Here is a 21451-nt window from a genome sequence, read left to right as displayed (position 1 = left end):
TCAATGCCTGATCTCTCAGGTGACGCCATGGCAGGCATGGAGCACAACACGGACAATATGGAGGCGGAACTAGGCTTCCAGCAGGTGCCTGTTCTCCAGCAGAACTTGGGAGCCCGCCACCAACAGCAGGCAGGGGGCATCGCTGGTCTCCAGCCTCCTAGTTCCCCTTATGACGAGGTGGAGCTGGACGCCCTAGCTGAAATCGAGCGGATAGAGCGAGAGGCGGCCAGTGAGAAGTGTTCTAAGGAAGTCCTGGACAAAGGTACGAAATAGATTATGAATATTTTTTTGAATGAATATATGGAATCTGTAATAATTTATTTGTTTGTTTGTTTATGCTTTTCAACAGACAAGCCACTGAAGAAGAGAAGACAAGACTCTTTTCCCTTGGAGCCAGGTGCCGGGGGACCAGGTGGTCCCACAGGGGCCCCAGGAAGCGGACCTGCAGGAGGGGGCAATGCTGGCAAACTGACTCCGCAAGAGGCCACAGCAGCTGGGAACGGTGCCAGTCGTCCTCCCCTCACGGTGAGCATCGACCTCCAACAGGCAGGGAGAGCTGACGGCCAGCTCGACCCCTGTCTACTGGCTGCCCCAGTCCCGGCCCTAGAAGCTCAACGCTGGCCCGAAGAACCGGCTAGCGGGCCTGCTGCCGTAGAAGGTTCTGACACCGCCTCGCGTTTGAAACCGGACGGACGACCCGAGGTCATCAAGAACAGGGTTGACAAACATGACGGCAGAAGAGATGGTCGGGAGTTGTCCAAACACAGACACGACGACAAGTCTTCAGACAGGCGGGCGGAGATTCCTAAGTCGTCGGGCCGAGGGGAGCATGGACGGGACAGGGACAGGGAATCTGATAAAGATAGGAGGCATCGGAGCGAAATCGGCGATGCCCGTTCGAGAAGTGACCGAGATATGTCCGGCTTTCGGGCGTCCTCCGTCGGCGAGCCTGGTCGTAGCAGCCATAGGCAAGATGGTCTGAAGCCGGCTGCCGCTCCCTCCGGTGCTAGGCTTCCAGATTCTTTCCCCGCTCACCTTCTGGGAGGACAAAGTGGCGCACTGAAGAACTTCCAGATCCCTAAGGTGATCTGGATCGACCCAAACAGCAATAGCTACCAATCATTTAGCTGTCACTGCCTGCAATCTCACTAAATCATACCACCGCTCTCCCTTGTTTTCACATTAGTCTTGCCATTTATCGTTTGTTTGTATTGGGGGTAATTTTTAACACAATCTGCCTTAACCATTTTCAAAGTAGCTGTTTTGGGTTGTTTATAAAATTGAGGATGCAGTGTATAGTTATGATAAAAAAGCCTTAAATTAAAAAAAAAAATACTCCACTGCAGTAGGGCTGGTGCAAAAAAAAACTAATAACTCTACTAAATCGACTTCAAAAATAGGGTGATGCAGAATTTCTGCCTCGAAGCTCCACCGGGACCAAAAAAAAAAAAAAAAGAAATGTTCCGCCTGACACCGTGTTTGCGCCCCAGGAACCAATGTTTCACACAAACATTTATTGCAGATGGTCGCAGTGTTGGGCCACTGATAATATTTGCCAAAAATGACAGAGCAGCATCTGTCAGTGATAGATGTGTAATGTACATATTAAATGATGTATGAATGAGCTGAATGGTAGTTAGCGTTTTTTAAAATAATTTGTATTTTTTTTACCTAAAATGGTAATTGCTAGCATGCTTATGCTAATCACGAATGCTAACCGTTTAGCAAAGGCTGATTTTGTTGTCTCAAATTCTGTCTATGCCATACAGTCAGTACCAACATATGCAGTTTAACGATCGAAGTCCAGCCCTCAGAAATGAAAATAAAATGCAAGTTACTAGTAAATCAGAATTTTGTTTGTTTGTTTTTTTGTGGTGGGGGGGGGGTTGGGCAAGTACTCGACGAAACATCTATAGGATAATTGATTCTAAAAAGATTGTGACAGCCCTCCACTGCAGATGTTATAAAAGCACAAGTGGAGACATTACGGCCTGTGGGCCATACATTGCTATTTGTAATCTCTACTTTTTGTCATAGCAATGTTGGACTGGAATATTCCTCTATGCATTTGTCACCAGAACCTTACCGAAGACTAACATCAGAGTTGCTTAGTTCATCAGTTTGCACCATTTGCCATTTCATATTTTTGTATTCAAAATCCAAATTGACCATTTGTTTTTAAGCTTAATGGGCAGACCAAACCGTAGAGCATCTCTAACTGCTATCTCTTCTTTCAGATCAAACGGGACAAGGATGGTGGTGTTCCAACAGAGAGTCACATTTGGAGCCAGCCCAAGGTGAAACTAGAGCGGTTGGGTCTGGTGCAGGACTTTGAGAAGAGGCCCAAGCCTGTGGTGCTTCTGAAAAAGCTCTCGGTGGACCAGATCCAAAGAATCATTCGTCACAGCAAGTCTGGAAAGAACCGTTTCTCCTCGGGAAAGTCTGGCAAAAGTAGGAAAAGCGTCAACTACTTGAGTATGTCGTTGGCTTTAATGTTGTCCTCCACTATTGCATCTAATGAGAACTTTTCTCCTGTCCAGGCGGCATGGACCCTGCCGTCTTGAAGGAGCTGCCTCCAGAGTTGCTCGCAGAGATCGAGTCGACCATGCCCCTCTGTGAACGAGTCAAGATGAACAAGAGGAAACGGAGTACGATCAACGAGAAGCCCAAATACGCCGAGGTCAGCTCGGAGGACGACACAAACGAAGAATGTGAGTCAACTATTTGAATCCTTTTCAATTGAGCGCATAGTAGATGTTTGTCAAAGCCTTAGAGCAGGGGTTTCAAACTCATTTTTGTCGCGGGCCACATTGTAGATAAGATTTTCCTCAGAGGGCCATTATGATTGTAAAACCCTATCAATGTTGAATCGCCTCATCGTATTATTACACACAGACAACAAATTGATGGGAAACTTGTTTTGAAATCAGAAGTCAAGGATAATGGTTTGTTCAACTATTATTATTATTATTAATCAGTTGTTCAAGTAACTGTAAAAGGGGTTTGGAGGCAAAACGTGCTTACAATATTTAATTACTATTTATTACATATGAATATTATACAAAAATCTGGAACAGATTTTACCAAGAATCATGGAACTTGATACATGATTTGCTTTCGCGGGCCACATAAAATGATGTGGCGGGCTGGATCTGGCCCCCGGGCCTTGAGTTTGACACCTGTGCCTTAGCGGTTTCCTCTATTTCTTCAAATCGTGGCTGCCCCCCTTATAGATGTTCAAAGTTTTTCCAAAAAATAACTGGACACTTAATTTCCACTGTTTACGCTTTGGTTGAAATCACTCAGTTTTAGAGTTTGCTGTTCTGTCTCATGCAAATGAGGCACTGCTCACCCTTCTCCCTTGTACCGTTGGACCAATGTTGAGTTTGCACTTGTTTCCTTGAGGACTGAGGACAGAGCTAGGGGGTGGAACAAGGCGACTATTACTATTACTTGCCCAGAGTGTGAAGAAAAAAAGCGAGCACCCATTTAAACATCTTTTGTATTTGGACTTATGGAGGCAGAACTTCATTAGTAAGCCGCTCAACTATGCTTAATTAGTGCATTAGTGGATTAGATCTCACGTTTGTGGCGATTAGTTTTCTAGTATATGTGATGCTTTTATTTTTGTATTTATTAAAAAATTTTTACTACAACACACAAATAGAGGCCTCCCCCATCTTCATTTGACTAAATAATAATAATAATCTGTGTGTCAATGGTACGTGTTCTTTAATGTCCACAGCTGCTCGGAAGCGTCAGCGTCGGGACAAAGACAGGACTTGGGACTTTGAGGAAAGAGAGCGACGGGCCTCAGGAGAACATCGGAAAACTGGAGCCAAAGAAGGCCGACGAGGCTCGGGCAGCCGTTATCGGGACTCCTCCGAAGACGATTCGCCGCCTCCAAGCATTAGTGATGGTCTGTTTTTTATGCTCCAAGTTTTTTATGCTCTTTTGGCTCTCCTCGTTCAGTCTTCACTAATGAGACCAAAAAAAATATCCTACCTGCTCAGTTGCCAGGAAATTGAAAATGAAGGAGAAGCAGAAAAAAAGGAAAGCGTACGAGCCCAAGCTCACGCAAGAGGAGCTGATGGACTCGTCTACGTTCAAGAGGTTCTTAACCAGTATCGACAACATCCTGGAGAACCTGGAGGATGTGGATTTCACCACCATGGGTAAAGTATCAGAGCGATCTAAGAATAGAATGTAGAACTTCTGTTTTGGATATGCATTCACTAATTGGGTTGTGTCCAGCAGCAGACGACGATGAGATACCTCAGGAGTTACTACTTGGAAAACACCAATTAAACGAGCTGAGCAGCGAATCCGCCAAAATCAAAGCCATGGGCATCACCGGCAGGGTAGCGACATCTTTAGATCAACTGAGCTACTTCTTATGTTGAACAGCATTATTGCATTCTCAATGTATTTTTTTTCTTTTAGATCCCATCCGACAAGCTGGTGAAGCTGCTCAACATACTAGAAAAGAATATCCAGGATGGATCCAAGCTCTCCACTATGATCAACCATGTGAGCTCCCATTGTCTAGACTTTCTAGATAGCGTATATCCAGGGTTGGGGAGTAACTAATTACATGTACCTAGAATATGTAATTTTATTACAAAATTTACGGAATTGTAATCTATTGAATTGCTGGGAGAAAATGAATAATTAAATTGGTTGCTTTGACAAATTAGAAATTTTTACAATTTGATTTACATTTGAAAAAGAGCAGCAAAAGATCACTTCCTCCTTCTTAAGCTGACATCTGTGATTGGCTCTCTCCGGTCATGTGCTATTCTGCTTTCGTCACAGAGTGACATCCTCGTGGTGCAGTCTCATAGTTTTTCTGAGATTTTGAAAAGGTTAGACTCATAGTTAACACTTTCAAACAAAAGAATGTTCAGTTTTGAACAATTTTATGTCTGTCTAAATCTAAGCAGCTCCCCCTTCAAACTGCACTCACTACATTATTGTTATATCGATTATCAAGACCTACTCTCAAATAGACACCATCCTCAAATAAACACCTGATACTCTTTGCAGTTTAGCAAATAACCACTTTTTGACGAACCAGAGTGTAAATCTTTGACTTATGTAGAGGCTTTTGCGGTAACAAAAAATGAATTGGTCTCCTTTCCCAATGTCAGGACCACGATGCCGAGGATGAAGAGAGGCTGTGGAGGGACCTCATCATGGAGCGAGTGACCAAGTCGGCCGATGCGTGCCTCACGGCTCTGAACATCATGACGTCGGCGCACATGCCGAAGGCTGTCTACATCGAGGATGTCATCGAGCGGGTGCTGCAGTACACCAAGTTTCATCTGCAGAACACGCTCTATCCTCAGTACGACCCCGTCTACAGGGTGGACCCGCACGGGGGTGAGGATTGAACAGTTGTCTGATAATGATGCCATTTAATGTTTCCGTCTGGGGGGAATAATACTCTTATGTATCTAATCGTTTAAACTAGGTGGCTTGTTAAGCTCTAAGGCGAAGCGTGCCAAATGCTCCACGCATAAGCAACGTGTCATTATCATGCTGTACAATAAAGTGTGCGACATCGTGAGCAACATCTCTGAGCTTCTCGAGATCCAACTGCTCACTGACACCACCATCCTCCAGGTAAAAAGATCAGGATAAATTCTACTTTCTGGTCTGTGTACATAGAGAGGTACCTCAAGGGTTAAATACAAAACATTCCATAGACACTCAGAACAAAATTTCCCATTGAGATCATTTGTTTTTGGAGTAATTCATTCCAGAGTTTAAAGTGCCACCATCAGAAAAACTTTCTTTACTGTACAGGCTATGTAGGTAACTTGTCGACATTATTAAGGCATATTTTTCCTGGAGCTTTGAGGTACAACTGTATTAATAGTATATTTTTCTGCTCTTTTTACTTCATTTTTGTTTCCCCCCCTCAGGTTTCCTCAATGGGAATCACTCCATTCTTTGTGGAAAATGTCAGTGAGCTGCAGCTGTGCGCTATTAAACTTGTTACAGCGGTAAGTGTTCTGACATTTACCCAAAAACAACACCCAAAATGCACAACTGTAAAAGTGTTAAAACAGCACGCTTTGACATTTCCTCTTTGCAGGTGTTCTCGCGCTACGAGAAGCACCGGCAGCTCATTCTGGAGGAGATATTCACGTCACTGGCCAGGCTGCCCACCAGCAAAGCGCTCCCTCAGAAACTTCCGGTATTGTTCTTTGGATTAGATAATAATGACAGTAGGACCCTCCAGTAATATGAGGCTGTGGCACTGATCATATGCCATACTCTTTCAAGGTTGAACAGCTCGGACCAGGATGGCGAGCCCATGTACATCCAAATGGTGACTGCCTTGGTGTTGCAGCTTATCCAGTGCGTTGTCCACATACCCAACAACAAAGACACTTTAGAGGAGCATGACAGCAAGGTACGAGAAAATACACATGCTCCCACAGGCTCTCAATGTAGTTAAAGCATGTCAGTTACAAGCATAGCTGTTCTTGCAGAAGTTTTCTTTATTTAATTTTATGAATTTCCAGGTGGACAACGATTTGTTGATTACCAACTCATATGAGACGGCAATGCGAACAGCGCAGAACTTCCTCTCAGTATTCCTCAAAAAGTAAGCGCCTCCCTTTCCATATTTTGGGTTAGAAGAATGCTGGTATTTCTATTTGAAATTAAAGTGAACCTTCCAAAGTGGAAAACAATATGTTCTGTGATGGTGGTTAAATTTCTAAACTATTTAAATAATGTAATGTAGATTTAATTTGTTCCAAGTTCTCAATGTATCTTCGAGGCAGTTTTTCAAAATAACATTTTAATTTCCCCAATTGTCCATTATGCAAAGAACCACTGTATAATACAACTAAAATAAAGTAACACTAATCACCCTTTGAAGACTTCTTGACAGGCACGTAATGGACAGAAAAGGTTCTCTGATCATTTTCATTTGAGTCATTAGCCATCATGTTTCTAGCTACATGCAATTTATGTTAGCATCAGCTAGCTAAAATGTAATGTCATATTTAATTGTAGTGCTCCTATTGTACTGAGACAGCAGATGCTTTCCTATGTCGCAGTAACTTCCATTTTTAGTTCTATTGTTATCATCGTGCTCTTTATCATCAATGGTACTGTTTGGCGGTGACATCACAAGGGCGTAAGAAAAACACAGTTGTGGAGTTTTTAGGTCAGTCTTTTTAGATTTGCTGACATCACGCACGTTGACTGGTTTTGTTTGACTTTTGAGGTACATTTTGCAAACTTAGATTTTTAGGCAGCACAGTGACCTAGTGGTTAAGATGTCTGCCTCTCATCCTTACACCTGCTATTGAAAAAGTTTGGAAGGATGGTTGAATTGTACTACTATTGGTTTCACTTGGGGAGGTCCATTTTCTAAATTCTGTTTAGACTTTGTTTTGTTGTTTTACTTTTCTGTTGTAGTCTTACAGTTTTTTCCCCCTTCTCCTCCCTCAGATGTGGCAGTAAGCAAGGAGAGGAAGATTACCGGCCACTGTTTGAGAACTTTGTCCAGGACCTCCTCTCGACGGTTAACAAACCAGAGTGGCCTGCTGCCGAGCTGCTACTCAGTCTGCTTGGCAGACTCCTGGTTAGTGCGATCCGTCTATTTTGTCAGTTCAATATTTTTGGCCTTTTTGTAACTGATCCTCTGAGCGTGTTTTTTAAAACTTATTTATTTATTTATTTTTTTCCTCTCCTCTCTTTAAGAATTACATGGCAGGCCTCGAATAGTGTCATGGGGCATAGGTGTATGTCCAACTGCATTTGCCACTTGCACATATCTGCGCACTAATTGACAAGTGTAATTCGGCAAAGGAGTTATGAAGTGCCGCTTCCAGATGTTAAATTACAATTCATGCTTTTATTGGCGCTCGCATTCGTCTACACATTCTGGTATCGTGCATGTCGGAGCCACTTACTTTAGTCGCAACGCCTTAGCTCCACTCACTGTCGTCAAGGTAACAAAAGCCTTAATTTATAACTGCTACATACTTGATTGCTCTGTGAAAATAAACACAATTGGGGTGGGGGATTTTTGGATTGGACGATGTCTCCACTGCATGCATCAAATACAAGAATCCACTCCACTAATGGACTCTATGGACGCAGCAGTTCCTCTTTTGGGGTAAGGAGGCATTTGATAACTTCTAGCCGCCAGGCAAACACATGGTGACAACATGGGAAATGTGTTGAAACTCAAAACCATTTTGACGTTGAACATATCGGCACACCGCAGTGTTGGCTGGAGGAGCTGTGCCTTTGTCTTTAAAAAGTAAAAACGTTTGAGTAATTTTCAACTTTGAAAAGTACCAACGCTGAACAATTTAATATACCTATTGCACAACCCCGCGTTATTGCAGATTTAAAGAATGAGGTTATTTTTCCATCAGCCAGTAGCTTGAAATATACGGACAGCCCTAACTTTTCCCCCAGAAATGCTTAATGTGTTGCCGTACATATGGTCCATTGGCAAGTGTAATTGGCAGCTTGGTGATGAAGTGCTGCCTTCACAAGTGAAATACAATCCATGCTTTTTCTGTCTTTACACATGCTTCACTGTTCACCCTCACATTTGGGACTTGGGACTTGTGAGCCATCCCCACAGTGGATGGATGAATTCACCCTTTTTTTTTGTATTTGTCCTTGTCTGTGCTGCACATTGTCAAAAGATAACAAATGGTGTGTTTGATTTAAAACAGGTGCACCAGTTCAGCAACAAGCAGACGGAGATGGCACTCCGAGTGGCATCTCTAGACTACCTTGGCACCGTGGCCGCACGCCTGAGGAAGGACGCAGTCACCAGCAAGATGGACCAGCGGTCGATTGATCGCATTCTGCAGCAGGTGCAATGAGCCTATAGCTATCATTGCGTTTGTAACACTTGCCTATTATAATGAAAGATCAATATTTATCTTTCTGATCTTTCTGCAGTCTCCGGGTGGTGATGAAACCCAGCAGCTACAAAAGGCACTCCTGGACTATTTGGAAGAGAATGCTGATACAGATGCCTCCCTAGTGGTGAGTTTTAATTAGTACCAAAGATGGCTTCAAACAGTTTTTGGGTTAGATTTAGCCTCACCTTTTCCCTATTACAACCCCAATTCCAATGAAGTTGGGACGTTGTGTTAAACATAAATAAAAAAAGAAAACAATGATTTGCAAATAATGTTCAACCTATATTTAATTGAATGCACTACAAAGAAAAGATATTTAATGTTCAAACTGATAAACTTTGTTTTTAGCAAATAATCACTAACTTAGACTTTTATGGCTGCAAACGTTCCAAAAAAGCTGGGACAGGGTCATGTTTACCACTGTGTTACATCACCTTTTCTTTTAATAATATTCAATAAACGTTTGGGAACTGAGGACACTAATTGTTGAAGCTTTGTAGGTGGAATTCTTTCCCATTCTTGCTTGATGTACAGCTTCAGCTGTTCAACAGTCCGAGGTCTCCGTTGTCGTATTTTACGCTTCATAATGCGGCACACATTTTCAATGGGAGACAGGTCTGGACTGCAGGCCGGCCAGTCTAGTACCCGCACTCTTTTACTACGAAGCCACGCTGTTGTAACACATTCAACTTGCAGAATGTGGTTTGGCATTGTCTTGCTGAAATAAGCAGGGGCGTCCATGAAAAAGACGTTGCTTGGATGGCAGCATATATTTCTCCTAAACCTGTATGTACCTTTCAGCATTAATGGTGCCTTCACAGATGTGTAAGTTACCCATGCCATTGGCACTAACACAGTCCCATACCATCACAGATGCTGGCTTTGATCTTTGCGTCCATATCAGTCCGGATGGTTCTTTTCCTCTTTGGCCCGGAGGACACGACGTCCACAATTTCCCAAAACAATTTGAAATGTGGAGTCGTTGGACCACAGAACATTTTTCCACTTTGTATCAGTCCATCTTAGATGAGCTCGGGCCCAGAGAAGCTGGCGGCGTTTCTGGCTGTTGTTGATAAATGCCTTTTTCTTTGCATAGTAGAGTTTCAAGTTGCACTTACGGATGTAGCGCCGAACAGTATTTAGTGACATTGGTTTTCTGAAGTGTTCCTAAGCCCATGTGGTGATATCCTTTACACGTTGATGTCGTTTTTTGATGCAGTGCTGCCTGAGGGACGAAGGTCACGGGCATTCAATGCTGGTTTTCGGCCATTCCACTTACATCCAGTGATTTCTCCAGATTCTCTGAACCTTTTGAGATATTATGAACCGTAGATGATGAAATCCCTAAATTCCTTGCAATTGTACGTTGAGGAACATTGTCCTTAAACTATTTTCTCACGCACTTCTTCACAAAGAGGTGAACCTCGCCCCATCTTTGTTTGTGAATGACTGAATTCAGGGAAGCTCCTTTTATACCCAATCATGGCACCCACCTGTTCCGAATTAGCCTATTCACCTGTGGGATGTTCCAAACAGGTGTTTGATGAGCATTCTTCAACTTTCTCAGTCTTTTTTGCCACCTGTCCCAGCTTTTTTGGAACGTGTTGCAGCCATAAAATTCGAATGATTATTTGCTAAAAACAATAGTTTATCAGTTTGAACATTAAATATCTTGCCTTTGTAGTGTATTCAATTAAATGTAGGTTGAACATGATTTGCAAATCATTGTATTCTGTTTTTATTTGTGATTAACACAGCGTCCCAACTTCATTGGAATTGGGCTGTAGGATAAAAATCGTGTGTGTGTATATCTCAGTTCATAGACGCTATTGTTTACACATGGAAGTTCGAGTTTACCACTATGAAATAGATTTTCCTAAAAAAAATTTCCCCCTTTTTTATTGAAATAGTTTCATGTGGACTTAGGTTGGAAAAAAGAACTTGAACATGAACACACCCACTTTGTTTTTTGGATGCACCATTGTCCAACGTCAAATGCAGTTATAATTTCAGAAAATTCAATTGAAGAAAATAGTAAATAGTGTGAAATGTTGCTTCATGCTTTGAATGAGTAAACATATCGCCATCTGGTGGACAAAAAAATATAAATATAAATAAGGTGTATCTCAAACCAGAATAAAAGATTGAGGCCGATTTTGCTTTTCTAGTTTGCTAGAAAGTTCTACATCGCCCAGTGGTTCAGGGATGCCACGACGGAGGCGGAGAAGTCCATGCGGAATCACAACCCAAAGGACGACGACTCCTCGGACGGGCCGCAACACGCCAAGGAGATGGAGACCACGGGTGAGATCATGCAGCGCGCAGAGAAGCGTAAGAAGTTCCTACGCAACATCATCAAGACCACACCGGCTCATTTCACGACGCTGAAGTAAGCCCGCATCTCAGCACTGGACTCGTGTGTTGTGATTGCGTCTATTTTTTTTGTTGCATGTGAGTTTTGTAACCTCATCTGCTCCTTTTCAAGGATGAACTCTGACACTGTGGACTACGAGGACTCCTGTCTAATTGTGCGTTATTTGGCCTCCATGAGGCCGTTTGCACAGAGCTTTGATATTTATTTAACACAGGTAATCAATGAGAACTCCTACCTTGTGTATTTTCACCACGTATATATTTGTTGTATATTCAGTTCATTTCTAGGGAATATAGTCCATCTTGAGCAAAGTTAACAATGATAATTGTTCAGGGAAACCTGGGAGAGGCATTGGATTCATAGTCATCCATTTTGTGTATTTAGTACAGTACAATCCAAATGCAGCTTATGGTATCAAGTGAGCGGACCTTATTAACCGCTGGTATCAGAAAAACCTTTAAGTGTTAAACATGTTTACATTCTTAACTGTCAATACAAGCATAAACAGTTAACTCATGAATAGTATAAAAAAAGTCAAGACTCCTTGCCTTGAAATTTTCTGCTATACAGTATAACATCCACTTTGGAAGCTCTATTGTACAATATTTATGAATCATGCTCAGTGGGATACATTGTGGCCCTTCAATTGCTAGATAACTATAAATGAATTAAAATCACTGTATTTTATTCATATTTCTTTTTTTTTTTTTTTTTTTTTAAATCTCTCTCCCAGATATTACGAGTCCTTGGAGAAAGTGCCATAGCCGTAAGGACTAAAGCCATGAAGTGTCTATCTGAGGTGGTGGCCGTTGACCCCAGCATCCTGGCGAGGGTACTTGCCGATTTGCCTGTTGAAGACTACCTCCCCATTTCAATCTCCTATCTTTTTTCATGTGGTACATACACTGACACTACTTTCTCTACCTGTGCAGTCCGACATGCAGCGCGGAGTCCACGGCCGTTTGATGGACAACTCCACGAGTGTGAGAGAGGCAGCTGTGGAGCTGCTGGGCAAGTTTGTGCTCAGCAGACCGCAGCTCACCGAGCAGTATTACGACATGCTCATAGAGAGGATCCTGGTAAGTGTTCGTACATTCCATATATACCAGGGGTGTGCAAACATTTGTGCTTAAGGGCCACATTTAATTTTCATTCATTTCATTCATAGATGTGGTTAAAAAAAAAACAAGTTTTGACTTTTCATGTAAAACGTGTAAAATTGTTTATTTCAATAATAGAATTATTCATTTTCATTGTTGTTTTTTATTTTTAATTACTAATTAACCAATGTAATAAAATTATTAAAATGTATTTATTTTACTATTAAATTTTTTAACAATAAAATAACCAATTATTTAATTCAATAAATAAAGATAAATACGTTTTGATTCATACATTTTTGGGGGGAGGGTGAATGCAAAAACATATGACTGGACTTGATGATTTCACTGCATCATTGTTAATGAATCGAGCGAGCAGTATGTTGTCCCCGGGCCATACTTTGCCCACCCCTGCTGCTGCTGCCGCCATGTTATTATACTGTCCACCCTCCTTTTTGAAATGCAAAAATCTGTGGTGCACCGTAAAAAAAAAAAAGAAACTGTCACAGAATCATTATCGTAACAGATTGGATTTGCTCTTTGTTTCAAACGCACACCCTCCTAGTCTTTCCAGTATCTGGAAGTGTTAGATTGATATTGTTATGCCTGTTGTCATGGAAATCTTCCCCAGGGTTCATGTGGAGTTCACCCTCCACTGCAGTCTTACATTGCCACCTAGTGTTTGAAATTTATTACAACACCCCACTCTATTTAAAGGCGAATTAAACACAAGATGTAAAAACGTTTCTATATTTTAAATGTGCATATCTATGAGCTGCTCTTTACTTAAATCAATTAAGTATTCTAAAAGTATTATTTTCACTCGTGAGAGTGCATTTGTGAGAAAGTGACCCGTCACGGCTGAAAAAAAACCCATCAGTAAATATTCAGCAACGACTAGCTACATATTGTATTTCATTACATGTACAAAAGCTACATAATAAACTATGAGCATAAACCTCATCTACATGTACTTACCAAGTTGTGAGCTGATATGAATATGAATCAGACTACTGTGTTTTGACTGGTGCTGGCATATACAGTGTAGCCTTGCTTTTAAAAATGTTGGGGTTTACTTCCCCTAGAATATCTCCTTTATACAAAATGTGTTTTTATGATCTAATTTGTGGCCCACAGGACACTGGTATCAGTGTTAGGAAACGAGTGATCAAGATCCTGCGAGACATCTGTTTGGAGCAGCCCACCTTCAGTAAAATCACAGAGATGTGCGTCAGGATGATCCGGAGGGTCAATGATGAGGAAGGGATCAAGGTATTTTGGCTTGTCGAAGTGCATTTAAAAAAGGAATGTCTGGAAATTACGGCTACAACTAACGATTATTTTAATAATCGATTAATCTGTCGTTCATTTTTTCGATAATTCCTTTTGAGAGGCAGAAATCACAAGCATTAGGACAATTTTGAGTTTAATATGGTCTAATTGATTATCAAAAATTGTCATCGATTAATTTAATCATCAATCGATTCAACGTTGCACCTCGAGTGTAAATCACACTTGTCTTCTTTTTTCATAGAAATTGGTGAACGAGACATTTCAGAAGTTATGGTTCACGCCGACGCCAGCCCACGACAAAGAGACCATGACCAGAAAGATCCTCAATATCACTGATGTGGTCGCAGCGTGTCGAGACACCGGCTATGACTGGTTTGAGCAGCTTCTTTCCAATGTAAGTGTTTTGGCAAGAGCCCAACGCGTTGCTAAACGACTTGTTGAAATTAACCATACCGCCACCCTGTCTCTTTGGTGTTAGCTTCTCAAATCCGAGGAGGATGCGGCATATAAACCGGCCAAAAAGGCCTGCGTTCAGCTGGTGGACAATCTGGTGGAGCACATCTTGAAATACGAAGAGTCTCTCGCAGGTAAGTTAACGATTTCAGATTGTACATTGATTGTGCCCTCAAAGGGTGACTTTCAAAACAACATTTTACATTGTGATAAATTAATTAATTTGGGTCCAAACTGTCAGCATCATAAACACTTTATGCAGGCCATGTTTTAAACAAAGTATGCAGTTTTTTTCACAATTTAAAACAGTTGTCACACTCTGGTTCAAATCGTTTCTCTCTTGATGATGACCGGGGCATGCAAGAAAGAAGGCCTACTCAGTGTTGCAGAGCCGCCAAATGTTATGGAACATCCCTATTTTGTTCCCGAAATCACTGAACGTTGACTCCTTAAACTGTAAAACTGATTGTTCCGGATATTGGGGGGGGGGGGGATGCAAAAATCCAGCATCTGAAATTACCGGTGCGTCACATTGAACAGCTGCTTGGTGCACGCTATTTTATTACGGCCCCTGGCTACCTAGCCGCAGAGGCGAAAGTTATCGTTGCATCCAGTGTCAACGCATAATAAGTCACTGATCATCGCTTCCATGGTAGCGAATAAGCTACACATCTTACCATGCTTCTTACAAAAGTGTCACGAAGGGAGGATGAGAAGTAGCTAGGCGAAGACGATGTCAAGCCATGCTAATTGCTAAGCTATCGTTACAAGCAGTCACAGAACATTGAAATAAGTGATTTAAGTGGTGAAACAATACACTTGTCACTTAGGTCTGGCTGGAACTGTGTTTTCGTGGAGAATAACCAACTTTGAACAACAAAACAGGCCAATTAATACGTGTATAGAGATATAAGTATAAAATAATACATGTCTACACAGAACGCCTCGTCTGAACCGGAAAGGAATTAGTACGTCACTGCACACGTCATTTCAGAACGTGGGCAGGTTAAAAGTATTATTAGTAGTAGTAGTAATAAATATTTTATATTTTTAATATAAGATAACCTATATTAGTCCCACAATGGGGAAATTTGCATAGTTTCAGCAGCAATTGTGGATATTAGGAAATATGTAATATAAATAGCATGCATGAGAAGACGTAATTAAATTTCTTCTTCTTACCTGTACTACTTGTACGTGTAAAAGAAGTACATGGCACAAAATAGAAACCAAAACTATGGTCCATACATAAACAATCCAATTCAATCTATCGGCAATGTTGTTTGTCTGCAAAATAGAGTGCAGCGTTTTAATTTGCACGTTTATCTTATTAATCTGCAGTGAATCGGCTTTTTTTTTTTTTTTAACCAGGGCTGGAAACAGAATTGGCAAATGTGAATTAATTCATAGACAGATATTTTTGATGATAGAACGTTGAAATCTCATACACTGGTACTTTGATTCAGGCTGCAACTGTATCCACCATTCTAAGGTTGCAACATGTAGTAAAAACATTAAAATGACAAATATTGAAGCCATAATTTATTAGCGATTATGATTATAACTTCGCACGGTAATGTTCTTGACAAAATTTTGAAAATATGGAAATTCAGACAAATTTGGACAAATTGTTCTGAAAGTGAATTTTTAAAGGTTCATAATGGATAATTAATGGTAAATAAATAAATACCAACTTCCACAGTCATTAGTCAAGCCTTTGATGTTGTCTGAAATGAATTCTTGTGAGGTGCGTTTGATGTCACGATTTACGACAGACACTTAAGTTTTGCCGGAAATATGGGTCGAATTTCAAACATTACGTTTTAGGGCATTCAACGTTCAGGGTACCGCTGTACTTGCACTGAATAAATATCGATACTTCTTTTGTTGCACAGAGAGCAAGGGTGTGAACTCCACCCGCCTAGTGGCCTGCATCACCACCTTGTACCTGTTCAGCAAGATCAGGGCCCAGCTCATGGTCAAACACGCCATGACCATGCAGCCTTACCTAACCACCAAGTGTAACGTAAGTGCTGTATTTATATCAATACTTTCTCTGCGTATTAGCTCACTTTAATTGTCGTTCAAACTAAACGCGCTTGTGTTTTCCACAGACTGCCAACGACTTCATGGTCATCTGTAATGTGGCGAAAATGTTGGAACTGGTGGTGCCTCTGATGGAGCACCCCAGCGAGACGTTCCTCGCCACCATAGAAGAGGACCTCATGAAGCTCATCATCAAATATGGCATGACGGTACATTAGACTCTACAATAATACTCAATGTTTCCCAATCTTTTTTGATCCTGAACCAAATAGTTTGTCCAAGTTCATTAAAATATTCAAGGAATTTGTCTCTGGTAGTTGGAGCCACTCTTGTACTATAAGAAAAAAGTCATCCGTCCATTTTATATGCCGCTTATCCTCATTAGGGTCGCCAGTAAGCTGGAGCCTATCCTAGTTGACTTTGGCCATGAGGTGTGGTCCACCCTGGACTCGGTCGCCATTCAATCGCAGGGCCCATATGGACAAACAGCCAGTCTCACTCACATTCATACCTACAGACAATTTAGAGACTTAAGTGAACGTGTGTGAAAGTGAAGTGTTTTTGGAGTATTGGGGAAACGGAGTACCCAGAACAAAACAAAAAAAAAACACGCAAGCACAAGGGAGCACATTCAAACTCCACACAGAGAAATGTTTAGTTGAACACAAAGTTATTTGTCTGTTATATGAATGGCAACAGGTCGATACCCGAGTAAATTGTAACTTCTACCATCTACTGATGTATAAATGGAGTGTGTGAATCTCTGTAAAGCGCTTTGGGCACCGTGACCGTGATGTGTCGATGAAGCGCTATATAAGTGCACTCCATTCACCATTACTGGAGGAGCATTTAATTGTGCCTATCACTATATGTTGCTGCATAGATACATGAACAATTATAGATTATTGGAGTAAATAAATATTTTTATACCCATTAAGTGAAATTGGATAATTGTGGCATAATGTTTTGGAATCACTGCGCTGATTCTCTACAAAATGTTTACGAGAGCTAATGGGATAAAATGTTCCACTTTTCTATAGGTGGTCCAGCACTGTGTCAGCTGTCTGGGTGCTGTTGTCAACAAAGTGACACACAACTACAAGTTTGTCTGGGCCTGCTTCAACAGATTCTATAGTGAGATACACATTTTTCTAATGTTTTCGCTTTACTGAACTTCCTAGCTCACCATTGCTGCTTTTTTCCTTTTACCTACAGGTGCACTTAATAAGCTGAAGATCCAGCATCAAGAGGATCCGAACAGCACGACACTGGTAGCAAACAAGCCTATCCTGCTGCGATCGCTGTTCACCGTGGGCGCCCTGGGTCGACACTTTGATTTTGACTTGGAGGAGTTCAAGGGCCCCACCAAGGTAGCATACTGGTTTTTAATAGTTTTGTTTTTAAATCAATGGATCGATTGATTGATTGATTGTGATGTAATGGACAAACTTCTTGTGACACAGACCTTGGTTGCCACTTAAAGAAACTATGTATCTTTTTTCTTAATTTAAAAAGAAGTTGACAGGTGTCTTAATAGCTTGTCTGTGATATGCTTTTGCCAAAATACCCCAAGGATCAAGACTTAGAGGAAGAACGTAATCACCCATCACGTGATGAGTAGTGCTGTGTGGGATGATGGAAGGATATTTAAAGTGCCCACTAATTGATTCAGTATAGGCTTACAGGAAGTCTGTTTTTTTTTGTTGTTTTTGTTTTTTTTATTCACAATGTTGACACACCATAGGCTTGTTACGCACTCATGACTTTGATGTGATGGTTCAGGTTGGCTCCTGTAAGTTGACCCATTCAGTTTAAGTGCAATAATACGTCTGTCTACAAAATTAAGTTTGGATATACCAAGCTATTTAATAATATACAAAACAAAATTAAACAAAGACCTCCAAAAATTGCTGCCAGCATGCAGTCAGAAACAAAGAGTTCCTGTGTGCCACACCTAAATCATTTACGGGGCACCTTAAATACAGGCTATAGAATGTCTTTCCGTAAGAGTGGAAGCTTTAATAGCTTCAATAGGTGCACTAATTTCATATTTTGTGTTTTGTTTTCACGTCCAGGAGGCGTAATGGCCACGTCCCAATACGTTTGTCCATATAGTATAGTAGTAGAATTTGTCCCTTGGCAGCCTTTGTTTCACCATCTTGACACGCGATACATGGCCGATATTGTGAAAATACATCTTTTTATGTGGTGTACAGATCATTATCAAGGAGAAGGTTCTGGAGCTTCTACTATACTTCACCAAGCATGAGGACGAGGTAGTTAAGACCAAAGCTATTATTGGCTTAGGTAAGTGCAAAATTCTGTAACTATGAACTTGTTTATAGGGGTTTACGATTAAAGTTTTGAGGTTAGAAACGGCAAGCAGGCATGCTCATTTGCCACCATACTTACTTTTTTCATTTGATTGTTTTACATTCATGGTTTGCAAGTGTTTTTCAAACAAATATTTACTGTAATTATTATGTTACTACTGCGTTAGCGTGGTTTAGTAATAGACTGCGCAGCATTCCCGACTTGTGTACAAATTGGAGTTACGTCGACACCGTACAAACGGAACTCCGTTGTAAACCGAGGGCCCCTGTATATTCAGGTGCAACTTCGAGTATCATGGAAAGCTTAATTCATTTCAGTGACTCAATTCTAAAAATGAAACATTTTGATTGAAGTTTTTAATAATTTTAGTGATTATAGCTTACAGCTAACAAAACCACCAAATTCACATTCTCAAAATATTAGAATATTACGTACAAAACATTAAAAATATTTTTGTTTTTGTTGTTTTTGTATTGCGTAGGGATTTGCCTCCTAAAAATTATTTTCCTGTGTTTCTGAATATGTATAATAATAATTTCACTTTTTAAATTTAATATAACTGAAATGGGTGAACTTTGCTTCGATATTCTACAACCCCAATTCCAATGAAGTTGGGACGTTGTGTTAAACATAAATAAAAACAGAATACAATGATTTCCAAATCATGTTCAACCTATATTTAATTGAATACACTACAAAGACAAGATATTTAATGTTCAAACTGATAAACTTGATTGTTTTTAGCAAATAATCATTAACTTGGAATTTTATGGCTTCAACACGTTCCAAAAAAGCTGGGACAGGGTCATGTTTACCACTGTGTTACATCACCTTTCCTTTTAACAACATTCAATAAACGTTAGGGAACTGAGGACACTAATTGTTGAAGGTTTGTAGGTGGAATTCTTTCCCATTCTTGCTTGATGTACAGCTTCAGCTGTTCAACAGTCCGAGGTCTCCGTTGTCGTATTTTACGCTCCATAATGCTCCACACATTTTCAATGGGAGACAGGTCTGGACTGCAGGCAGGCCAGTCTAGTACCCGCACGGTTTTACTACTAAGCCACGCTGTTGTAACACGTGCAGAATGTGGTTTGGCATTGTCTTGCTGAAATAAGCAGGGGCGTCCATGAAAAAGACGTTGCTTGGATGGCAGCATATATTTCTCCTAAACCTGTATGTACCTTTCACCATTAATGGTGCCTTCACAGATGTGTAAGTTACCCATGCCATTGGCACTAACACAGTCCCATACCATCACAGATGCTGGCTTTGATCTTTGCATCCATATCAGTCCGGATGGTTCTTTTCCTCTTTGGCCCGGAGGACACGACATCCACAATTTCCCAAAACAATTTGAAATGTGGAGTCGTTGGACCACAGAACATTTTTCCACTTTGCATCAGTCCATCTTAGATGAGCTCGGGCCCAGAGAAGCCGGCGGTGTTTCTGGCTGTTGTTGATAAATGGCTTTTTCTTTGCATAGTAGAGTTTCAAGATGCACTTACGGATGTAGCGCCGAACAGTATTTACTGACATCGGTTTTCTGACGTGTTCCTGAGCCCATGTGGTGATATCCTTTACACATTGATATCGTTTTTTGATGCAGTGCTGCCTGAGGGATGAAGGTCACGGGCATTCAATGTTGGTTTTCGGCCATTCCACTTACATTCAGTGATTTCTCCAGATTCTCTGAACCTTTTGAGATATTATGAACCGTAGCTGATGAAATCCCTAAACTCCTTGCAATTGTACATTGAGGAACATTGTCCTTAAACTTTTCGACTATTTTCCCACGCACTTCTTCACAAAGAGGTGAACCTCGCCCCATCTTTGTTTGTGAATGACTGAATTCAGGGAAGCTCCTTTTATACCCAATCATGCACCCACCTGTTCCCAATTAGCCTGTTCACCTGTGGGATATTCCAAACTGATTTTCCTCAACTTTCTCAGTCTTTTTGCCACCTGTCCCAGCTTTTCTGGAATGTGTAGCAGGTATAAAATTCTAAGTTAATGATTATTTGCTAAAACAATAAAGTTTATCAGTTTGAACATTAAATATCTTGTCTTTGTAGTGTATTCAATTAAATATAGGTTGAACATGATTTGCAAATCATTGTATTCTTTTTTTATTTATGTTTAACACAGCGTCCCAACTTCATTGGAATTGGGGTTGTAGTTAAATACTCAGTCTATGAGATGTGTTTGAGGGCCCTTGAATCTGGTGTATTCTCAAAATGTGTCAACATGTCGTTGCTTGCATCGTTTAGGCTTCCTTGTCATCATGCATCCCAGCCAAATGTTTGTGCCCGAAGTGAAGTCCTTATACAACGGTATCCTGGCTGACAGTGCCTCGTCCATCAATCTCAAAATCCAGATCCTCAAAAACCTCCAGACGTACCTCCAGGAGGAGGACACACGGATGCAGGAAGCAGATAGAGAATGTATATTTCACAACCCAATGAAATGCATCATGTGCTACAATAATACTGTATTGTCTCATCGGGGTGAAAATGCTATCTTTGCAGGGAAGAAGCTTTCCAAACAGGAGGATCTGAAGGAGATGGGGGACATCTCTTCGGGGATGAGCAGCTCTATTATGCAGCTTTACCTGAAGCAGGTGCTGGAGGCCTTTTTCCACACGCAGTCCAGTGTACGGCACTTTGCACTCAATGTCATTGCACTCACACTGAACCAGGGCCTCATCCATCCAGTGCAAGTAAGGCGCTTATTACCATTGTACCCATTCTCACACTAATATTTAAAGATTAAATTGAAGAACACTTTTAATCCAATTTGTGTGTCAGTGTGTGCCGTACCTGATTGCCATGGGAACCGACCCAGAGCCCAGCATGAGGAACAAAGCCGATCAGCAACTGGTGGAAATCGACAAAAAGTACACAGGATTCATCCATGTGAGTTGGCAATAGTGTCATCCC

The 21451-nt window shown here is 41.1% G+C and overlaps 1 protein-coding gene across 1 annotated transcript in view; it reads left to right on the top strand.

Annotated features, from left to right (window-relative positions):
• Window positions 1-21451, top strand: part of nipbla (NIPBL cohesin loading factor a) — a 42853-nt gene that overhangs the window by 14989 nt on the left and 6413 nt on the right. Inside the window, 33 exon segments of the mRNA XM_061671825.1 lie at window positions 20-262; window positions 350-1083; window positions 2238-2451; window positions 2541-2711; window positions 3746-3919; window positions 4014-4175; window positions 4258-4361; window positions 4444-4530; window positions 5151-5382; window positions 5474-5625; window positions 5928-6008; window positions 6101-6178; window positions 6180-6202; window positions 6292-6421; window positions 6534-6616; window positions 7474-7606; window positions 8718-8861; window positions 8950-9036; window positions 11081-11301; window positions 11398-11500; window positions 12020-12118; window positions 12219-12365; window positions 13524-13658; window positions 13921-14073; window positions 14158-14266; window positions 16028-16158; window positions 16247-16387; window positions 17219-17312; window positions 17394-17548; window positions 18395-18485; window positions 20783-20956; window positions 21041-21231; window positions 21320-21427. Coding sequence (XP_061527809.1) covers window positions 20-262; window positions 350-1083; window positions 2238-2451; window positions 2541-2711; window positions 3746-3919; window positions 4014-4175; window positions 4258-4361; window positions 4444-4530; window positions 5151-5382; window positions 5474-5625; window positions 5928-6008; window positions 6101-6178; window positions 6180-6202; window positions 6292-6421; window positions 6534-6616; window positions 7474-7606; window positions 8718-8861; window positions 8950-9036; window positions 11081-11301; window positions 11398-11500; window positions 12020-12118; window positions 12219-12365; window positions 13524-13658; window positions 13921-14073; window positions 14158-14266; window positions 16028-16158; window positions 16247-16387; window positions 17219-17312; window positions 17394-17548; window positions 18395-18485; window positions 20783-20956; window positions 21041-21231; window positions 21320-21427 — 5084 coding nt within the window.

This window comes from Phycodurus eques, chromosome 3 (assembly GCF_024500275.1).
Source record: "Phycodurus eques isolate BA_2022a chromosome 3, UOR_Pequ_1.1, whole genome shotgun sequence".
NCBI classification, from domain to species: Eukaryota; Metazoa; Chordata; class Actinopteri; order Syngnathiformes; family Syngnathidae; genus Phycodurus; species Phycodurus eques.
This window is presented reverse-complemented; position numbering and strand designations above follow the sequence as displayed.